The sequence below is a fragment of the Juglans microcarpa x Juglans regia genome, chromosome 4S (assembly GCF_004785595.1).
Source record: "Juglans microcarpa x Juglans regia isolate MS1-56 chromosome 4S, Jm3101_v1.0, whole genome shotgun sequence".
NCBI lineage: Eukaryota > Viridiplantae > Streptophyta > Magnoliopsida > Fagales > Juglandaceae > Juglans > Juglans microcarpa x Juglans regia.
Genome location: NC_054601.1, coordinates 15,413,823 through 15,433,260, shown reverse-complemented (window position 1 = coordinate 15,433,260; position 19,438 = coordinate 15,413,823). Strand labels below are relative to the sequence as shown.

Genomic DNA, 19,438 nt, shown 5'->3' with positions numbered 1-19,438 from the left:
TTTTCTAAGATAATGTTAATATATCTTCTCATTTTTTTTAATTTTTTTTATTTATTAATTAAAAAATATCTATTAACGTATTGATATTTTTTTTTTAAGAATATAAAAAGATAAAAAAAAAAAAAATTATGTAACCGGCATGTCCAATTATCAATGCTGGCCGACAGCTTAGCATATAATTGTCAACTTCTTTTCGGAAAAGGGACCAATTAGCATCTGACAGATCATGGCATTATGCATTACTTTGGTAAATCGGCCCCACCCTTAGAAGAGATCTCATCAGAGACCCACACGTGGCTAATTCCCTTTCCACTATATTTATGCACATATGCATCCCCACTCTGCTCAAACTCCAACTGACAACAATGGTGAAGAAAAAGGACTACTTGAAAGAATATGAAGCTGCCGATTCCAGCAAGAACGACATCTCTCGCAGTGATTTCCCTCCAAACTTCGTCTTTGGCGTGGCCACTTCTGCCTATCAGGTGATCTTTCTGTTACCCCCCCGTACACCCGCATTCTTATGCTTGAAATTGGGTACTACCTTTGATTTCTGACATCTGGGTACTAGTTGATTTTCACTTTCTAAAGCAAATGTGTGTATGTAAGGAAAATGCGTTTCTTTGTTATCCATTTCCTTGCAAATTACGATCTGGGCATTTTCTACTTGAGCGTGCAGTCTTCTGTTATCTATGGAAATGGGCTTTGTGTTGTACCGCGCTTGTTATGTCTTTCTAACGGACATAATTACGTGATTAAGATTTTTGCTCCTTTCGTTATGTTATTTCTCGGAATTCTGTTTGTAGTTACTGGGTGGTCAGTCCTGGCAGGCATGATTGCCTGGTCCTCACACGTTTTTCACTTCCCTTTTTTTTTTTTTTTTTTTTTTTTTTTTTTTAATTTCTTGGCCTTTTAGGAGTAGTTTTTGTTGCATATTATCCGATCAATTCATTTTTTACTTGATAGATACTTAAAAGAATTATATATCCTTCATATAGGGAGATATGTTTCAAAGAACCTTGTGCCACTCTCATGATTTGGTAATCTGCTCCTCTGCTTGTAGTTGTACCTATGGGTGTGAGTAAAAGATTACAAGTTTCCTGCTGGAATGCATTATGATCTCTACATAAAATTATCATTTTCTAATCAAAATTTGAAATAATAAACTCAGACTTTGAAAATCTTAGCACAAGATGTCATATATTCAGTTATGGCATATTGTCATCTGTCTGTTTCCTCACTTTTGACGTTTTGAACAACTCTCACCTCGCACTCTTTATATGACTGGGAATTGAAGATGAAAGGGGGAAAAACAGTTTGTAGTCGAGATCTTGGATATGGACTTGGTGGGTTGCCTTTTGCCACTCAGTCATGTGGTCAAACGGGAATCTTGTGTTCACTTTATCAAGGGTTTGATGATGCACATGCACACTAAGAGAAATGAACAATTTAATTCCGTAGAGATTTCTTTCATACTATAGTCTTACAGTAGAAAAAGGAAAATAATTTTTTTTAAAAAGAATTGAAAGAAGCTAAGAAAATAAAATTGAAGAAAAGGATGCATGAGATGAATTGAAGCCATTATTCACAGTCATCATATTTTCTTGACATATTAACTGAGGTTTAATGCATTTTTTTCAGCAAGGTGTTTGATAGTGTGCCTCTTCTTGTAAGGTATTAGAAAATGATGTGAAGGAGATGGATATTATTTGCCTTGGAAAATAAATTTGTTAAACTAAATATGAGACTAACTTTCATACCATCGGTTTCAGAAATATTAGGCTAAAAATAAAGTTTGTTAAACTAAATATGAGACTTAACTTGCATACCATCAGTTTCAGAAATATTAGGCTAAAAAGAGTTAGCTTATCTGTTTTATATTTTTATATTTATCATTTTATTTTTCTGTTGAGTTGGTTAATGTTGAGTCTTTAATGTAATCCTCAATGATCTTGGAATTCGGTCTCCTTTGTGGTTATTTGCAGGTTGAAGGAGCCTGTAAGGAGGGTGGTAGGGGCCCTAGTATTTGGGATGCTTTTTCACACACTGAGGGTATTCTTCTTATTTTTTCTCCTCAAAAATTTTATATATGAAAATATCTTCTACGACAAGTTTTGGATTGACATGATTAAGTTTTTCTTTTTCATGTTTTGGAACTTATTTGTTTACGCATTTGTAATGTTAGGCAAGATTGTTGACAAAAGCAACGGTGATTCTGCAGTGGATCAATATCATAGATACAAGGTTGGTGATACTAGTGTTAGCTATGTATGGCACGTGTTCCTTTTGTTATTGCTTGGCCTTGTTATAATCATGCACTAATTTAGCCCATTCTTTCATTGTCATCTCACACTATTCTGTTGTGCTGTTTGGCTCAATTCTAATTCTTACTTTAAGAGCATAGTGCTGTTTGGCTTATTCCTAATCCCTATTCTGTGAGCAACACCATTCCATGGTGGATAATGCATCACCCTAATATGTATTTTTCTTCTCTTTCTTGTGTGAAGCTACAACATTCATTCCATGGTGGATAATGCATCACCCTAATATGTATTTTTCTTCTCTTTCTTGTGTGAAGCTACAACATTCATTGAACTGCTGTTGATTTGTAAAGCGGTTAGAGAAAAAGCCAGATAATTTTCACATGATTAGCTTTTTCTGTTTGCTTTGCTTTATGAACTCTCATAACATGCATGAATATTAATTGCAGTTGTTAATAATCATCACTCCTAAACAAGATAGATCATCTGTACAAGGCGTTACCTGTTTCTCTGATCTAAACGTAAAAGTTATTGGTGCACCAATCACCTGTGCAAACAATTGCTAGGTCTTGATATGGAGTTTGGCTTTAGTGCAATGCTTCACCACCTGTTAATGCATTCTTTTTTTCAGAATTTGAAGTACTAAGATCTAGAAATAATTATTTATTTTTTAAATGTTTTTAGACTTACATTATCATTATCTATTTAATCATGTAATGTTGGTAGTAGGTAGGTATGATGTGCTTAATAGGAAGCTGTAAGAGAGTGAGTCTTTACATGAGATAGAATGCTGGATAAAGAAAGCTGTTTTGCATTAGCACAACCATTTTCTCACTCACAAGCTGCAATCTTTCTAAAATGCACACAGAAAGTGCTTTGAAAGGCACCGGCTCCATTCATACTGACAGCACAGCTACATGATGGCTCGCTGAGCACAACTAAGTAGTGCCGCTCTATCTGCCTTGTTGGAATAATGTTCCAGATGACACTGATTGATTACACAACAGTCCCACCTTTGCCCAGTCCTTCTCATCCATGAAAATCCAACAGAAGGGCAAGCACTAATTATTGATCTCTTTATTCATTATTTTGTTCTGTGTTGAGAGATAAGACTCCCATCCGTCCCCACATCCATCTTTAAGTTGCTCAAATTATGGAAAGCCACCCTTTGAGTACCAACTAGTAGTGTAGGCCAAGCTTTTTTTAAGATGATGGTACCCCAATTTGTTGATAACGCTCACTTGTTGCGGAAGAATACCTTGTACAAAGGGAGCATTGGGGTTACAACCAAAATCCCAAAATTAAGCTCCCAAGGAAAATTAAAAGTGAAAATTAATTATAAAACGTTACAATTGGTCCATAAAGGAATTAAAGACTAGAGCTAATGTCAAAGGCTAGGAGCACCTGCACGATCTAAAGCAAACAGACCAAGCATATGGTTAACCAGTTGAACTATAAAAGAGAAACTTGTAGTGTTGCCCAAGTCTCCAAAAGAGGCGAGGCTATCCACTAAAGCATTACTCTCCCTATAAACATATCTGAGACTAAAAGCAAAATGATGCTTGAACTATAAAATATCATCCCAAATATCAAAATATTGACAAGAGGGCTGGGATTCAGTATTAAACTAGTTAATCACAAGAAGAGAAGACGATTCAATAATGATCTAAGAAACACTTAATTGATAGCATATAGTAAGACCAAATCTCAAAGCTGATAATTCAGCAAGAGTATTTGTACCAAAGCCCAAAAAAAGAGAAAAAGCCAGCAATAATTGAACCTAAGAATACCCCGTTTCCAGAAGGATCTGGGTTGCCTTTGGAAGCACCATTAATATTTAATTTGGGGTAATGATGCCATTACACTTCCTTTACTACTGTATTACTACTCAACTATTTTTTTTTTTTTCCTTTTACACTTTGAATCTGGATTAAAATATTAAAATATGACCTTCTTGCATAATCTAGAAGAAAATCAATTTAATCAACCAACTAATCATGTAATTTAATTAAAAATAAATTCAATTTTATAAAAATTGACTCAAAGAGCAAAAGAATGTCAATTTTTATCAAATTGAATTTATTTTTAATTAAATTACTTGATTACGTTAGTTGATTGAATTGATTTTCTTCTAAATTGTGCAAGAAGTATTCTAAGATTTTAATCAAGAGTCAAAGTGTAAAAGGAAAAATAGTTGAGTAGTAATACAGTAGTAAAGGAAGTATAAGGGTATCATTACCCTTTAATTTGAGGGTCCCCAAAGGAGGGGGAGACCACTTCACCAAGGTGGGCCTCTTAGCATAAATAGTAATCTAAGAAATATTATGAGACTCAAGGACGGAAGCATTAGCGGTGAGGAAAAGAGAACAAGGCTTAAGAAGGATGTCGAGATTCCTAAGCCAATTGACAATCTTATAAATGATGGTATCAGAGTTAGTGGGGATTTCCTCAAATCTAGCTATATTCCTTGCAAGCCAATCTCCCAGAGAATGGGAGACGGTAGAGAGCTAGCAAGTAGATGAAATTAGTCCGAGCCACGAGAGGCAAACCATCATTGAGTGACTTGATTACTCCAACTGCCAAGGGTAATGAAGTTGTAACCAAAATGGAGGAGAAATGGTGCCACAACCGTTGGAGAGGACACAATTTGCAAAAACATGGTTAGCAGTCTCTAATGATCCCTCAGGGTAACAAGAACACTTGGAAGCAAAAGGGGTTCCATAGTGTTGGATTCTATCATCCAGAGGAATGCCATTATGCCACAATTTCCAAATGAAGACAGAAACTTTTATAGGGAGAACATTATTCCAGATATTCGAAGCAAAAGGTAATAAGGGGTAAGGCCAGGTTCAAATTTGTTTACAGGAGCAGACTCTTAGCCTGTAATTGTGCCTGTTTGGTTAGCTGCTTTGTACATGTATTGCATTAGCTTTTCATTAACTAAACTGCTGCTAAATGCTGACCCCCTCTGTTTTCAAAAGCTGAATTCATCCAATTCACTGATGATAAAAACAAGCAAAATGTCCCTTATACATGTAGTCGCCAACAATTAATGGGAGAAGGTCTATGGAGTTGACCCCAAAATTAGTTTGAAAATAAGACTTGTTAAGTTGATTTGGCTTATGCTTATGTTTTTCTGCTTTCTGCGTAATTGGATCATTTTCCTTTGTTATAGAGAAATAAAAAATTCTTCTTATTACCGTTATGTCGTTTTTTGGTTATGTTTTGAAGCTTTGTTAGATCTTGGTCATTTCATTCAATAACTATCTGCAGGAAGATGTTGAGCTTATATCCAAGTTGGGGTTTGATGCTTATCGCTTTTCCATATCATGGTCGCGTATTTTCCCTGGTATGTTGTTTAGAATGTGTTTAATATCTTCCCTGGTTTGTCGTTTAGAATGTATTTAGTGCATTTTATCATCAAAAAGTGTACAGTGTATATTTGGTTGTTTCATTTGATTAGGGTTGAAACTTACTAATTACTGGTAATCCTTTGTACAAAGCCCTTGGTCAATTCTATCATTGTTCTCCAATGTTTCTGCCTTGGTAAGTCTTTTCTAGGAGTAAGTGGGAGGTTTATTTTTGTTTGATTAGTGTTTGTGAGCTGGATATGCATTTTTATCCTTCTAGTTGATAATTAAGGCTTCAAGTTAGGTGGTTCCTGCATCATATCAGTGTGCTGTTCGACTAATAGATAATGTTTTCTAATCTTGGATCCCCATTATTTTGGTGTTTGTTTCATTTTTACAGATGCAAAGGCCCACCTCATATCAGGGTGTTATAATTATATTGCTTTGTAATTACATTCTAAAGTTCTGAAGATGAAGAAAATACTTAAAATAGGACGCTTGGACACAACCTACAGTATCATACCATTATACAGTGATCTAAAAAATGAATATTTATGCAGACTAGTCTCAATATCATTTCATGTCTATATTGTATTCTCTTTATATGGCCTGCATGAGGCAACTCAAATAATGATTTTATCTATTTTCATGACTCCAATAGGGAAACTCTTACTGAGTTTTCCAAGATTGAAAGCAATTATAACTTAAGAATACTATAGTTGAGATTCTTGAACAAAGAATTCGAGTAGAACTTTTAGTTTGAAGTTTAGGCAGGAGTTGTGAAAATAGATATGTACATTTTTTCCGTTTTCTTTTGTGAAAAATAGATTTGGACCTGGTTTTCATAGATGGTTGGTTGTTCGTAATATCAGCATGAAAAGATTTGGACTGACACAAAAAAGGGGCATTTCTATGGCTCAATACAAGCTCTTGTGTTTGTATGCACGAATGTCATGCTTGTACCAATAACAGCACGACATGTGTTTGCGTTTCCATGTTGAATATCCTTATAAAAAATAGTCTCTTGACACGAGTTCGTGTATTTTCTTCTAAAATAATAAAGACAATTTTTTTGAAGAATAACACCATCCCCATGGGGGTGATGGGGACCCTTGTGCCACGCCCCTTGGGTGGGGAAGGGACCTACCACGAGGGGAGAGGCAATTCCTCCCTCTCTGTTGCATTAGCTTGATCTCCCCTCCACACATGATGGTGCAGCAACCCTGCATGCCACCCCCTGATGGATTGTCTGCCCCCATTCCAATTGGGGTGGAGGGTGGATCCAGCCAATCCAATGGCCTATATCCGCACGCTCTATCCACATTTTATGAATGAGGCTAACAATCTCTTATATGACCCGCAAATCTGACATGAACTCAACATGAAATTTGCAAGGTTGAGATATCTGACGCATTTAATTATATTGGTTGGATTAGGATCAATTTATATATGATACAAACCCAACTTGACACGACCCTATCCCAACATGACAATGCAAACTGTCAGCCTTAGCTGTGAAGGGTGAGGGGCTTCCCCTCTCCTGTGCTGCCCTTTTTGTGGTGACACAAGAGGTCCCCTCCCCCTATTTGGGTGGGGAGAGGGTGCTGCCACAGGAGAAGGGGCAGTCCTCTTCTTTTTATTTTGTTGTTTATAAATCATCATTTTAATTTTAATATTTTTAAATATATTTCTTAGTTATCCATTAAATAAAATTTTATTATTTTTCTTTTTCTAGATTTTATAAGTACTCGTGTCAAGATTGATTTGATCAAAAGTAAAAGCTTAGTGATTAAAATGTGGCCTATGGAGCATTCTATCAAAAAGGCAAGTGATGAAACAAGGAGTTCATGGTGGTAATAATGAAATAGGAGAGAATACAATTATTTTTATGAGCTCCATGTAGGTGCAAAACCTCGATTTTATAGTAATAATTCTTCAAACAAAATAAAGCCCACTCTTTTTATTTATAACCATGCACCCATGGTTATCTTATCATATTGAAACTAACACACCAAATAGAATCGTGATTCCTAATTAAACAAAGCTTGAACAAGCCACAAAGCAGCCTAGTTTGGGTACTGAGAATGTATTCTCAGAATATCTTACTACTATTTATTATTTTATTATTACTTTTCACTACTATTTACTACTATTCAATATTCTATTATTACTTTTTCATTACTTTTTTACTTCTATTCATAGAATATCTGAGAATACCTCACTACTCAAGTGTTTCATCAGAATACCTCCTGATGAAACACTTATTGCTTTCCATGAGACTAAAGTAACAGGATAGAAACAAGGGAAAGAAGCATCATGGATTCATAGCCAAATTAGTCTGAAATCTTCTCGTGGTTCTCTTCCTGCTGCAACTCCTTGTAGCAGCTCATTTTCTTTGGTTGCCTTTTTTCTATGTATATATCTTGGATTGAGATGATGTGGCCTTTGCCTTTGATATCTCGCCAATTTGCTACACCCCTCACCAATTTCTTGTCCCTTGAATCGCAATAGCTTCTCTTCTAAGCCCCATAAAACTCAGGTTAAGCTTATATGGCCTTCTAGCTATATCAGTAAACCATACGGACTACAATAGTAACCAGCCCCTAGTTGTTTAAAGTTAAACAAATGTAACCTATGAAAGGACAACCATACCAAATATCCTCATTAAGAAGGAGGGTACTGTTTGTTTTTTAATGTAACAATGAACAACATGAAGTCTCTTTCTTTTTTCCTCAGCCTAAAAAGAAGAGTATATATCTCTTTTCCTTTCTCATTTCCTCCTACCTGCCATATTAACAACTCCATTTCATCTGAACCCTTTTTGTCTATCTATTCACCCTTCAGCATGTCCTCCTTTTAGGACTAAGCTGTTTTGACACTTTGAATCCCTGGCTTTTTCTTCTTGGGTTTGGATCCTATTGTTCCCCTACGTACTTTGGTTGCACCCCTCTGCATTTTTAATAAAATTATATTCTTTATAAAAAAAATCCTTGGTTTTCATCCTGACATTCCGTTGCTATCAAAAACTAAGTTGACTGACAAGTTTTCCTTGTATTCCTATAGTCGAACAGTGATTCTTCTTGTCATTTCCACCATGTTGCGTGAGCTGATGACAAAGAAATTTTGTTGATGGTTTTCTTATGATTGCAGATGGTTTGGGAACCAAAGTTAATGATGAAGGGATTGCTTACTATAACAATGTCATTAATGCTCTTCTTGAGAAGGGTAAGAAATTGTACTTGAATCCCTCTTCAGTTGCATAAGCAATGCATGTTAACAGCTTTGTTACTGCAGGTATCCAGCCTTGCGTAACTTTGTACCATTGGGATCTTCCTTTGCATCTTCATGAGACAATGGGAGGGTGGTTGAATAAACAAATTGTGTAAGTATTATGTCATATTCAAATTTTCAGTTTTGCATACATTTTGGAAAATAACAATGCTTTTCTGATTGATTTATATTTTACTCGTTTCAGTGAAATACTATTCTGGGTTTGTGACTCCTAAATATAGTCAAACTTCTAAACATGCTAACTTCAGCTTCTTGAAGTAGAACAAATTTCTGTTTTAACATCTCAGGCTTGAAGGGAGATGTATCATGTAGATATAGGATGCCTTAACAGTTGTTGACTTGAAGCTTATTTGGAGAAAACACGTTAGAAGCTGCAAAACAGATATTTTCTGAGGGAATATGATAACTATATTTTTCTGGCCGATAAACTTCACGGCCATACCGAGGAATAAAGAATGCATATAATGATTATAGGAAGCTACTAAGTGGAATAAAGAATGTATATAATGATTATGGGAAACTAAGAAGTGAAAACAAATTATTATTCACATTTTATGAACTACAACCTTTCCTTCTTCATGCAAGGTAGAAAAAACAAAACCTCAAGGGACACTGTAACTGATTAAATATTGCATGGACCCTTCTCTTTCCATTGTCTAGCTAATGGCATATGTTGCATTTTTTTATTTCTGTACAATCGTAGAGGAGCTGATTTTCTCTACATCTTCAGCCCAAAGCCAATTCCACACAAACACTCACGTACGTATACATACATACGTACTTGGGCTTTGCTTTTTTTTTTTTTATTAATAAAATTTCTTTTGCTTATCAATAAATATATATATATATATATATGTATAGTTCGAGAATTGGTTAAAAGATAAAGAATATTCTGAGAATGTCAGTTGTTGGGTACGCCTCACCCAGAGCTTCTAGAATCTACCTTCTTGGAACAGATAAACTCTTAACTGGTAGCATTCTTACTGTTCCCTCAAGCTGGTGCATATTTTTCATATCAGCAGAGCTTGAAACAGATAAACTATACCTGGTTCTTATGTCAGATTTTGTGAGATTTCATTTTGAGAGCTTATATGTCATGTGCTGCTATTATTAGAGTTTGGTTACCCTATCTGTTCATTTACACAATTGTATTCTTCTTCTCTCTCTCTGAAAATGTAGTCAGTTACAAACTCAGTTGTTTAAAGGGAGAACCATATGAAAGTGAGAATATTGATAAATATTATATTAATGACTTTTAGAGGAAAAAACTTTGTAATTCACCAAATCATTACACTATCCATATATAAAGTATCATGGAAAAAATTGGTTCTTTTTCAGTTTATGTGTGTGTGAACATGCGTGCTTACATATATGCATGCATGCATGCCTTTTGTGCATTTTTGTTGTGTATATATGATTGATCCGGCTTCCATGTTTGGCATCCAGAAAATACTTTGCAATCTATGCAGAAACTTGCTTCGCCAGTTTTGGTGATAGGGTAAAGACCTGGATTACAATTAATGAGCCCCTTCAAACTTCTGTTAATGGATATGATGCTGGGATATTTGCTCCAGGAAGACGAGAGCATTCTTTAACAGAACCATATTTGGTTTCACACCACCAGATCTTGGCCCATGCAGCAGCTGTTTCGATATACCGAAACAAGTATAAGGTATTCTGTTCATTCTGTATTACTAATCAAGCACTTTTCCTTCTAAATAATGTTGTTGTGCTCACATATTTTGTTTCTCTCTCAGCCTCTCGCTTTATTAAGGGTTTACCGCCATTAATTCTAGCTTTTCTTCTTTTAAAGCTTTTCTCAACTCATGTCCCATTCCCATCCTTACTAGGCATTCTCATATGTTGAGTGTGCTTTGGTAGTGCCTCTTTGTACCTTTGATAGAATTCGTTGACTTTATTTATCCCAAAAGAAGCCTGGGCATGTGTCCTTTCTAATTCAAAATATTATTTCATTCAGAATTAGGAAATGGACCTTAGTAGAAGAGTAAGTAGTTCTTAGTTGTTATATGCTTAATATTTAGTTAAATAAACCACTTTCAGTTTCTAAAGTTAAAGCATGTCGTGATTCATCCTTAATAGAGTCATAGGACGGACTAATGAATCAACAGCATAGTTTTGAGAGACATGGCACCGGCTAATTCATGATAATTAAGCTACATGAAGATTATACATAATTTGGTCTGCCAAACACGCCATATGGTCATTATCTCCTCCTTTGGTCAGAATGGTTATGGTCTGTTATGTTCTTAGTGTTTAAACCAATATGGATGTTATTATTAAGTCATCAATGAAATCGTCATTTGTTTTTTGAATCATTATAAGAGTGGTATTCTTTTCTTGCTCTTTCCATTCCTGTCGTTGTTCCAGGACAAGCAAGGGGGACAAATAGGGTTGGTGCTAGATTGTGAATGGGCAGAGGCTAATTCGGATAAAATGGAAGATAACTCTGCTGCAGCAAGACGTCTTGATTTTCAGTTTGGATGGTAGTTCCTCTTAATTGATTTTATATTCTGCTAAATCTTGTCATTGTAGCTTCTTGGTAATGTAGCATTTTAACTGAAAACAAGTATGATGTTGATGTTTGTACCAGTAAGAACATAATACATGAGAAGTTATTTTCAGAACTTGAAAGATGAATAACATTTTATGTTTCTCAATTTTTACATGATAAATTATTTACATATCTGCATGCCAGTTGTAAAACTTCTACAAACTTTGGTGCAGGTTTTTGCATCCAATATGCTATGGGGAATATCCTAACGTGATGCGTGAAAGACTTGGAGAGCGGCTTCCTAAATTTTCAGAGGAAGATAAGGAGTTGATTAGGAACTCAATTGACTTTCTTGGTCTGAATCACTATACATCAAGGTTTATTGCTTATGTAAAAGATAGTCCCGATGAAGGTGATTACTATAAAGCACAAGAGATGCAGAGACTCGGTAAACACTGCCACTGCCACTGCCACTGCCACTGCCACTGCTACTGCCACTGCTTGTCAATACTTCACAACTCCCTTCTTGTTTCTTTTTTTTATTATTATTATTATTATTATTATTTTTTATCTGGTGAGCTCTCTTATCTCATTGGAAACTTACAATTTCTTTTTCACTTTATTATCAGCTGAATGGGAAGAGGGTGAAGCAATTGGTCCGAGGGTATGAACCAATCCCCCATCTCTCTCTCTCTCTCTCTCTCCACATAAAATATATCTACATATGCATGTGTGCATACGTGCACGTATCATTGTCTCTTGTCCTCTGAAATATTCTTTTGTGACAGGCTGCATCAGAATGGCTTTATGTGGTTCCTTGGGGCATCCGGAAGGTTCTCAATTACATAGCACAGAAATACAATAATGTCCCAATATATGTTACTGAGAATGGTACAAAACCTGACGCATCCAATCAAAAGAAACTGGTTTAATACTTCCAATCATTTTTGGTATATTTTGTATAGATGCACTTCTAGGCTCATTGTATATTTTTTTGCGAGTTCCCTTGTATACCAGTTTTGCCAATTGAGTGGCTGGTATTCTCTAATATATCACTTTTCCAGTTTTTCCAGTTGTGTGGCTAGTACTGACCGTTCTGCCGTCACTTCTTGGATATGACTTATGAGATACAATCAAGAAATAAAATGGAAATGATAGATTTTTGGTTGTTGGTCTGGCTTGGTATATGAGTGCTGGGTGCTTAAAGGCAATTATGATTTAGTACTTCTCTTTCAGTTTCTCTGAACCAATTTTGTTTGCCTTTTAACAGGAATGGATGACAATGACGACGGCACTTCCCCACTTAATGAGATGCTAGATGACAAACTGAGAATTTTTTACTACAAGACATACCTTGAGGCAGTTGCTCAGGCAATCAAGTAAATTACTTCTACCATTATCTATTTTGTTTTAATCTGCTTGTTAAGAAAAAATCTGTCAATAATTAGTGGGTTCATTTTTGTCTTTCGCTTGCAACTACCTGGTAATTTGTGCTATGAGCCAAGCAATTTATGGTTACTAATGATTCCTTTGTTGGGTGTATGTGCATTGAATTCCATTTTCATTTTACCAGAGCCAAGTTCATATACACAACAATTGATCAATTCTAAACCATAGCTCCTTTTCTGCTTTACCCATTGGTCTTCTGCATATATAGTTCTGTTTATATGAATTTAGCTTGCACCTCACCCTTTATGTATGCATAGAGACCCTTGTGATTTGTAGCTTGCAACTCCATGTTTGTGAGAATTATGACTAAATTATCAATTAGAGGTAATATGGCATAATGTAGGAATAACTGAATGAATCCTTGTTTATATATATATTGCTTGGACAGAGATGGAGTTGACGTGAGGGGATATTTTGCATGGTCATTACTGGACAACTTTGAGTGGGCTCAAGGTTATACCAAACGTTTTGGTTTAGTTTATGTGGATTACAAGAATGGGCTCTCTCGTCACCCAAAATCTTCTGCTTATTGGTTCCTAAGGTTCTTGAAAGGTGGGGAAGGAAATCATGTCAAGGAAGACTAATTGACTTGTATTCAGCTCCCCAATCTGTATCCGCTGGGTTATATAATGAGTCAGACCTTGTACTTGGGCATTGCCTAGTTCATTCTACTCAATAAAGATACATTTATTTACTTATAAAAAAAAAAAGATGTAATAAGTCAGACCAAAAACAAAGATCCTCAGGCATGTGTAACAGGCATTTACCATATAGCCATGTTGTACACTTGTATCTACATATGTATCTGTTGGGTTATGTAATTGAGTCAAACCAAAAATAAAGATCCTCAGGCATGCATGTGTTACAGGCATTTACCATATAGCCATACTTATTCTAGCTTTAGTCAATTGTGCTGGTGTACTCTTATCCTATCCAGAACATAAACGAAAAAATGTCTTTTAATTTTTCTTTTTGTGACCTGACTTCCTTTGTTGATACAGTTCGACCATTCGTCCATATGAGCATTTAATACTGTATTTTTTTCACTATATTGGCCGCCAATTGGGTCAGAGATTTAAGGGCTGGTTTGGAAAGTGAGATGGATAATTCTGTTAATAGTAGTGAAATAGTCCGTGAATAGTAGTGAAATGATTTGAGTTAAGATGTTTTATTGGGTTTTATATTTTTTTTTGTTTTTGTTAGAAGTTTGGGAAAGTTGTACTGATTAGATAAAAAAAATTGAAAATTTTATATTAAAAAGTGTTTGAGTAATATTTAGGAAGAAAATTATGAGAAATTATGATATGAGATGGTTTGTGTTTCCAAACAAAGCCCAGAGGTCTCAATTCTGCAGTGGATTATCCTCTTCTTGTGTGCCAAATAAACCTAAAATGTTTGTGAGAAACCAAAAGTCTCTCTTTAAATTTGGAAAAAGGCTATTTGCACCCGGCGTTGGGGAATCCAGCGTACACGGCCATCCACATGTACAAAATAAAACGGGGCGTTTCGTTCAAATTTGGTACTTCTCATCTTCTTCTTCTTCTCATCTTCTCTTTTGTCTTCGTCTTCGAAGCTTCTTGTGAAACAGACAACATTTCGTCTATGGTTGTCGTCGTGGGTAGAGCTTGTTGCGGTCGTCGTCGTCTAGCAACGTCTTCGTCTGATCCCAACATCCCGTCTGGTCTCCGTCGTGGGATTCTCGAGCACGCCTACCCCGCTCTCCTCGTCGAAACCCAGATTACCGAAATTGGACTGCCTCGGGCTCACACTGCTCGCGTTCTTACCGTTCACCATGGAGTACAAAATCAGTGTGGTTGAAACTAGAATCTCTAGGGGTTGGATTTCTTGTTGATTGGCTCAGATAAATCTTGGGTGAGAGAAGAAGAGAGTAAGTCAAGAGAGGGAGTACTCACCGTAAGGGGTTGCGACGGGCTGGGGTGGCTTGGGTATGTCCGGCGGCCCTTTTCATGCAGGTGGCGACATCTTGGAGCGGCTGGCGAGGTGCGGTGGTTAAAAATCTCTGTTTTGAGTGAGAAAAACAGAGGTGCTGGTGCTGCCGACGCTTTGGCTGAGCAGTGGCTTTCGATGGTCGTCTGAGGGAGGAGTAGTGACGGTGGCTGGCTTGGCTTCGGGATGGCGAGGCAGTGGCTCACATGGAGGGAGCGGTGCTCTGTTTTCGAGAGCCAAAGTAGAGGAATAATGGCTGGGCAGTGCGACGGGGCTTCTTTACGGTGGTTCTCAGTTTGGTGGCAGTGGCTGTTCTCAGGGCTTCTCTACGATAGATGCTAGGGTGGCAGCGGCTGTTGGTGCGTGCATGCAAGAGTGGCGCCGTGGATCGGTTGGGGTTGATGGCGGATTTGTCGTGATTGCTGCTGTGTGAAGCTTGCTGTGCATGCATGCGGACGTGGGTTGTGAGGAAGAATTCGAATGAGGGAGAAGGAGTGGGATGTGGGTTGGTGCTTATCGGTGAGGTCTGTGCAGCATTTGGGTTGTTGACATTTGGTGTGCATGTGCAGGTGCTTTTGTCGGCATAGTCAGTGGGGGAGTGGGCAGTAAAACAGAGCATATCCACGCCGTCACTCACTTGATGCCCGTTGCTCAGATGGCTAAGGAAGACAGCACGAAGACGATGAAGGCAAGGTGAGACGTTGAAAACGTCCTCACTTTTCTTTCTGAGAGCGCAAAAATTGGTTTCTGAAATCAAGTTTGGCGCCTAGGTAAGGTTCTGAAATCGATCTTCCGCCTTTTTTTTTTTTTTAATATAAAACTGACGTGGCCACGATTCCGCAACGGGTACCCAAAGACGGGTACCTGTAGAAGAATTGTTAAATTTGTCACCTACCAAAAGTCTCGCTGCCAAATTTAGTTTTAAATCACCACTCACAAGCATATAGGGTAGAAAAGCACTCGCTGAATGAACTTGATCCTCTTCATATTGTGGAGGATTGACTAGCATGGAGAGCATATTTGCGTCTAGAAGGAGGGTTTTAAGGCTTGATTTACCATTTTGCCTGCGTCCAGCATAATACTCCCAATGCTCGCTCAGCATCTAGAGCATTGTGGGTCACAACTTGGTGACAAATTTAGAATTAGCTTGATAATTGAATCTCAAAAGATAAGAAATGTTCTTTATCCTAAATTTTATCATCTCTAATCATACTAATGACTAATGTGTCACATGTTAAGTGACTTTAAATGATTGATTTATAAAATCACTTAAAATATGTCACATCAATCATTATGAATAACGATAAAATTCATAACGAAGATGATAAATAATAGTGTAGGAGGGGCCTGATCAAAGAGGTTGGTACTCTTTATTTGGGCATGATTATACTTGCAAATCATGGTAGAACTCTACCTACTTAGACACTTGACATGAGAATGTCCAAATGAATCCTCAAAAAAAGAGATGTAAATGCTCATAAGCCTAAGCATCATCCTTCACGAAGGTTAACCCAATACCTCTCATTTACCAAATCTCGTGGAATATAAACTTTACAATTAAGCCATCAACCTCCTCATGGCAAAGCCACCTTCTTTCCTCAAATGGATTCTTGTCTTCGTCGACACCTTCGCTTGCACATGCGTTGTAGCTTGTGTGGACAACTATATGAATATTGCAATGGAGCAAACAGGTGAAAGTATGCAAACGTGCAAGCTGAAGAAGAAATATGGCGATGCAATGTATGGGAGGGAGGGGGTGCCATGATTCAGAAGTATATGGTCATGTTTGTAGGGTTGTTTATGCATGTGGTCCATCTATGCGCCAAAGAGGGCACCTACAAGTTACAGTTGGTGCATATGTTAGTTTATGCCGGTTTGGATACACAAAACTATCTCATCTCATCTCATTATTACAACTTTTCCAAATTTCTACACAAAATATAATAAACAATTCAACTTTTTCAAATCCCAAAATAAAAATTATATTCTAACAATATTTTATTCAACTTTTAACAAAACATCTCATCTCATCTTATTTGAACTGCGTAACCAAACGAGACGCGCAATAGAATAGTGGTACTTCCTTTGGATCATTTTTGCAATAGGATACGATACATGTTACAATAAAAGTTTCAAATGTATGTAAATAAAAGAGAGTGCACCTTGTTTTTACTTCCACAAGGAAAACTTTCTTTCTCCTCCTTTGAGTTTTAGCCACCCAAGGAAAAATAACAAAATTTTGACTATAAGTAAATAGGACAAAGCATTATCTCTAATTCTAACAAAAGGGTTGTATCTTGAAGTGTGTGGGCACTCAAGCATAGCCACTCTATTCTTATAGTAGCTATGTTTACTCCCCAACCCCAAGCACAAAAACTCTAGAGTGACCTAAAATCCCCTTACCCTACAAGCAAAAGGAGGTTTTCATGTCATGTTTCATCTAGGGCAACATAAACGTTTGGATAGTGAGATGAGATGGTTTTTGAATAATAGTAGAATTATTAATTGAAATTAGATAAGATGAGATGAGTTTTATCTCACATCTGTATCCAAACGGGCACTAAGTAAATCAAATATTTACCTAATGGGCTCTAAATTTCGGCCAACCCAAGTTCATCAATGGATTTTGGGTTTTGATCCACTCCTTGAAATGTATTGAAGTAAACACATTGGACATGCGAGTTCACAACAATGTCAGAATTAAGAATTAATTACGATAAACAATTATATATGAGTTTTAGCTACTCGAGTGTAATAATGCTTTAAGGAAAATACTTTAGTTATAAAGGGATTACACAAAAGTAAACTCACAAATTCATATAGCTTTATGTGGTGCGTCAGATTGTAAGGTTACTTTTATTATAAAGTAGATCTAAAGGATTTCATTAAATCACATTAGTTTGTTGGTTTAGTTTGTATAATTTCTTTGTGTCTGTAGCAGTTCTCACAGTTTAATATTGAATAACAACTCAAGGAGTTAGTTCTACACCACCATGTCAATTTGAAATCATTTATGTTTCCTATTATATTATCATCAAATTGATACATTACAATATTTTAAATAGAATGTCCAATTCTAACTTAAAACAGCATACTAAATGCCAACTTAATTTAATATAAAACGTTTTAATTAAAATTTGTTTTTTGGGCATATTCCCAACGGCATATATAGCCTTTTGATGAATCCATCCAGGAATGACAAAAGATTACCCATTTCTCGAAGTGCTGCTGCTGGTCTTGATAGATAGATATTATTGATTTATTATCATCATCAAACAATTAAATCTAGAACAAAAAGCAAAACCTCTTGAGATCTAATCTCGCAACTAATTTGTTGATAAGATTTATGCTTGGAAAGCATGTTCTCTAGCTACCACGTCACCTGTGCTTGGAAGGTTGCAATATTTATCTCTCTTTTCTCAGTGTAGCGTTCATGATCTTAAGATCTGAATGTCCTGCCACCCCTTTTTTTTTTCCCCAATAGACCACGGTTCTCATCACAACAATTCCCATTTTGAATAATTTTAGATTTTACAAGTCTTGCTTCCTTAAATTAGGTGCCAACATAATTCTCCATTAAATTAGAATGCAATAACATGTGGTAAATATTACTTATAAAAAATATACCACTCAAAATTCTAATATTTGTAGTTGTTCGTGAGAGCAATGACATTCAATAGTTAAAAAGAAATTATTTGTACAAGTCCCAAATAGATAAGTCTCGCATAGTATCTTTGTAAAAAAATGGATCCCGTCTCCAAAAGTATAAAAAAAAAAACCTATTATTTTAAGTGAAACCTACTTTTTTACAAAAGATGGACTTGTCTATTTGAGATTCGTACCTAGTATTACTCATTATTAAAATATGAATTTTGTTACAAATCAGCAACTGCTCACATTACATACCCCACACCTATAACTTTTTCATAAGATGTGGGGATGTTTTTTATAAGATGTGTGAGTGTTTTTCATAAAGTGTGGAGTGTGGGAAGGTAAATAATGGCAAATGAGAGAGAATTTTTCTTAAAATATATATGTAGATGAAATTTAGCGAAGATGGGAAAAAGTTGATTTGCGGCGGATTGATACATGGCGGCGGCTAAGCTAGCTTTGAGCTACAATGTCTGAACAAATTTGTTGGACACCATGACTCAACTAAAGCATTAAACTAATCTCTCTCTCTCTCTCTCTCTCTCTCCCTCCCTCCTGGTAGTAGCTCTCTCCAAGTCTCCAGTTGGCACAATCATTCACCATTTCACACATTCACTCTCCTTCTTCTCCTTCTCTGTCTTCATATATAGCCCTATTTCTCCACCAAAAATAGATGAACTCAATCATATATGGTGTTATTTGCTAGAAACTGGGTGATGTTAAATCCTGTACACTCAGTTCATGTTTGGCCATAAATTGCAAGCTCTAAAAAGATAACTACTAAGAAGCAATTAATAAACATTTTTTTAATAGTTTAGATAAAGGATTGGGCGCATCTGAAATAGATTAGGCGAAATTATATATAATAAATCATTTATCCACCATTAACGGGTAAATCAAACGAGAAAAAATTGATAATTTCAGGAAAAGACCTACACCCAAGTTAATGCAGTCCATAATTTCTGGAAGTTGTTATT

At 36.2% G+C, this 19,438-nt stretch overlaps 1 protein-coding gene across 2 annotated transcripts; it reads left to right on the top strand.

The window, feature by feature from the left end:
• The first annotated feature begins 330 nt into the window (after window positions 1-330).
• LOC121262677 (beta-glucosidase 42) lies at window positions 331-13,836 on the top strand. Of its 2 annotated transcripts, none has more exons than XR_005940155.1 (14): window positions 331-485; window positions 1,986-2,052; window positions 2,186-2,244; window positions 5,535-5,610; window positions 8,762-8,836; window positions 8,906-8,993; window positions 10,349-10,574; window positions 11,291-11,406; window positions 11,648-11,862; window positions 12,044-12,078; window positions 12,203-12,305; window positions 12,685-12,793; window positions 13,252-13,502; window positions 13,589-13,768. XR_005940155.1 is itself a non-coding variant. In XM_041165261.1 (14 exons), exons 1-13 carry the CDS (start codon window positions 366-368, stop codon window positions 13,445-13,447), a joined length of 1,485 nt encoding a protein of 494 aa, XP_041021195.1. In that variant the 5' UTR covers window positions 331-365; the 3' UTR covers window positions 13,448-13,493; window positions 13,686-13,836. The 2 variants fall into 2 exon arrangements, 1 of the variants encoding a protein (XP_041021195.1); XM_041165261.1 differs by having other exon boundaries at window positions 13,252-13,493; window positions 13,686-13,836.
• The last annotated feature ends 5,602 nt before the right edge of the window (window positions 13,837-19,438 follow it).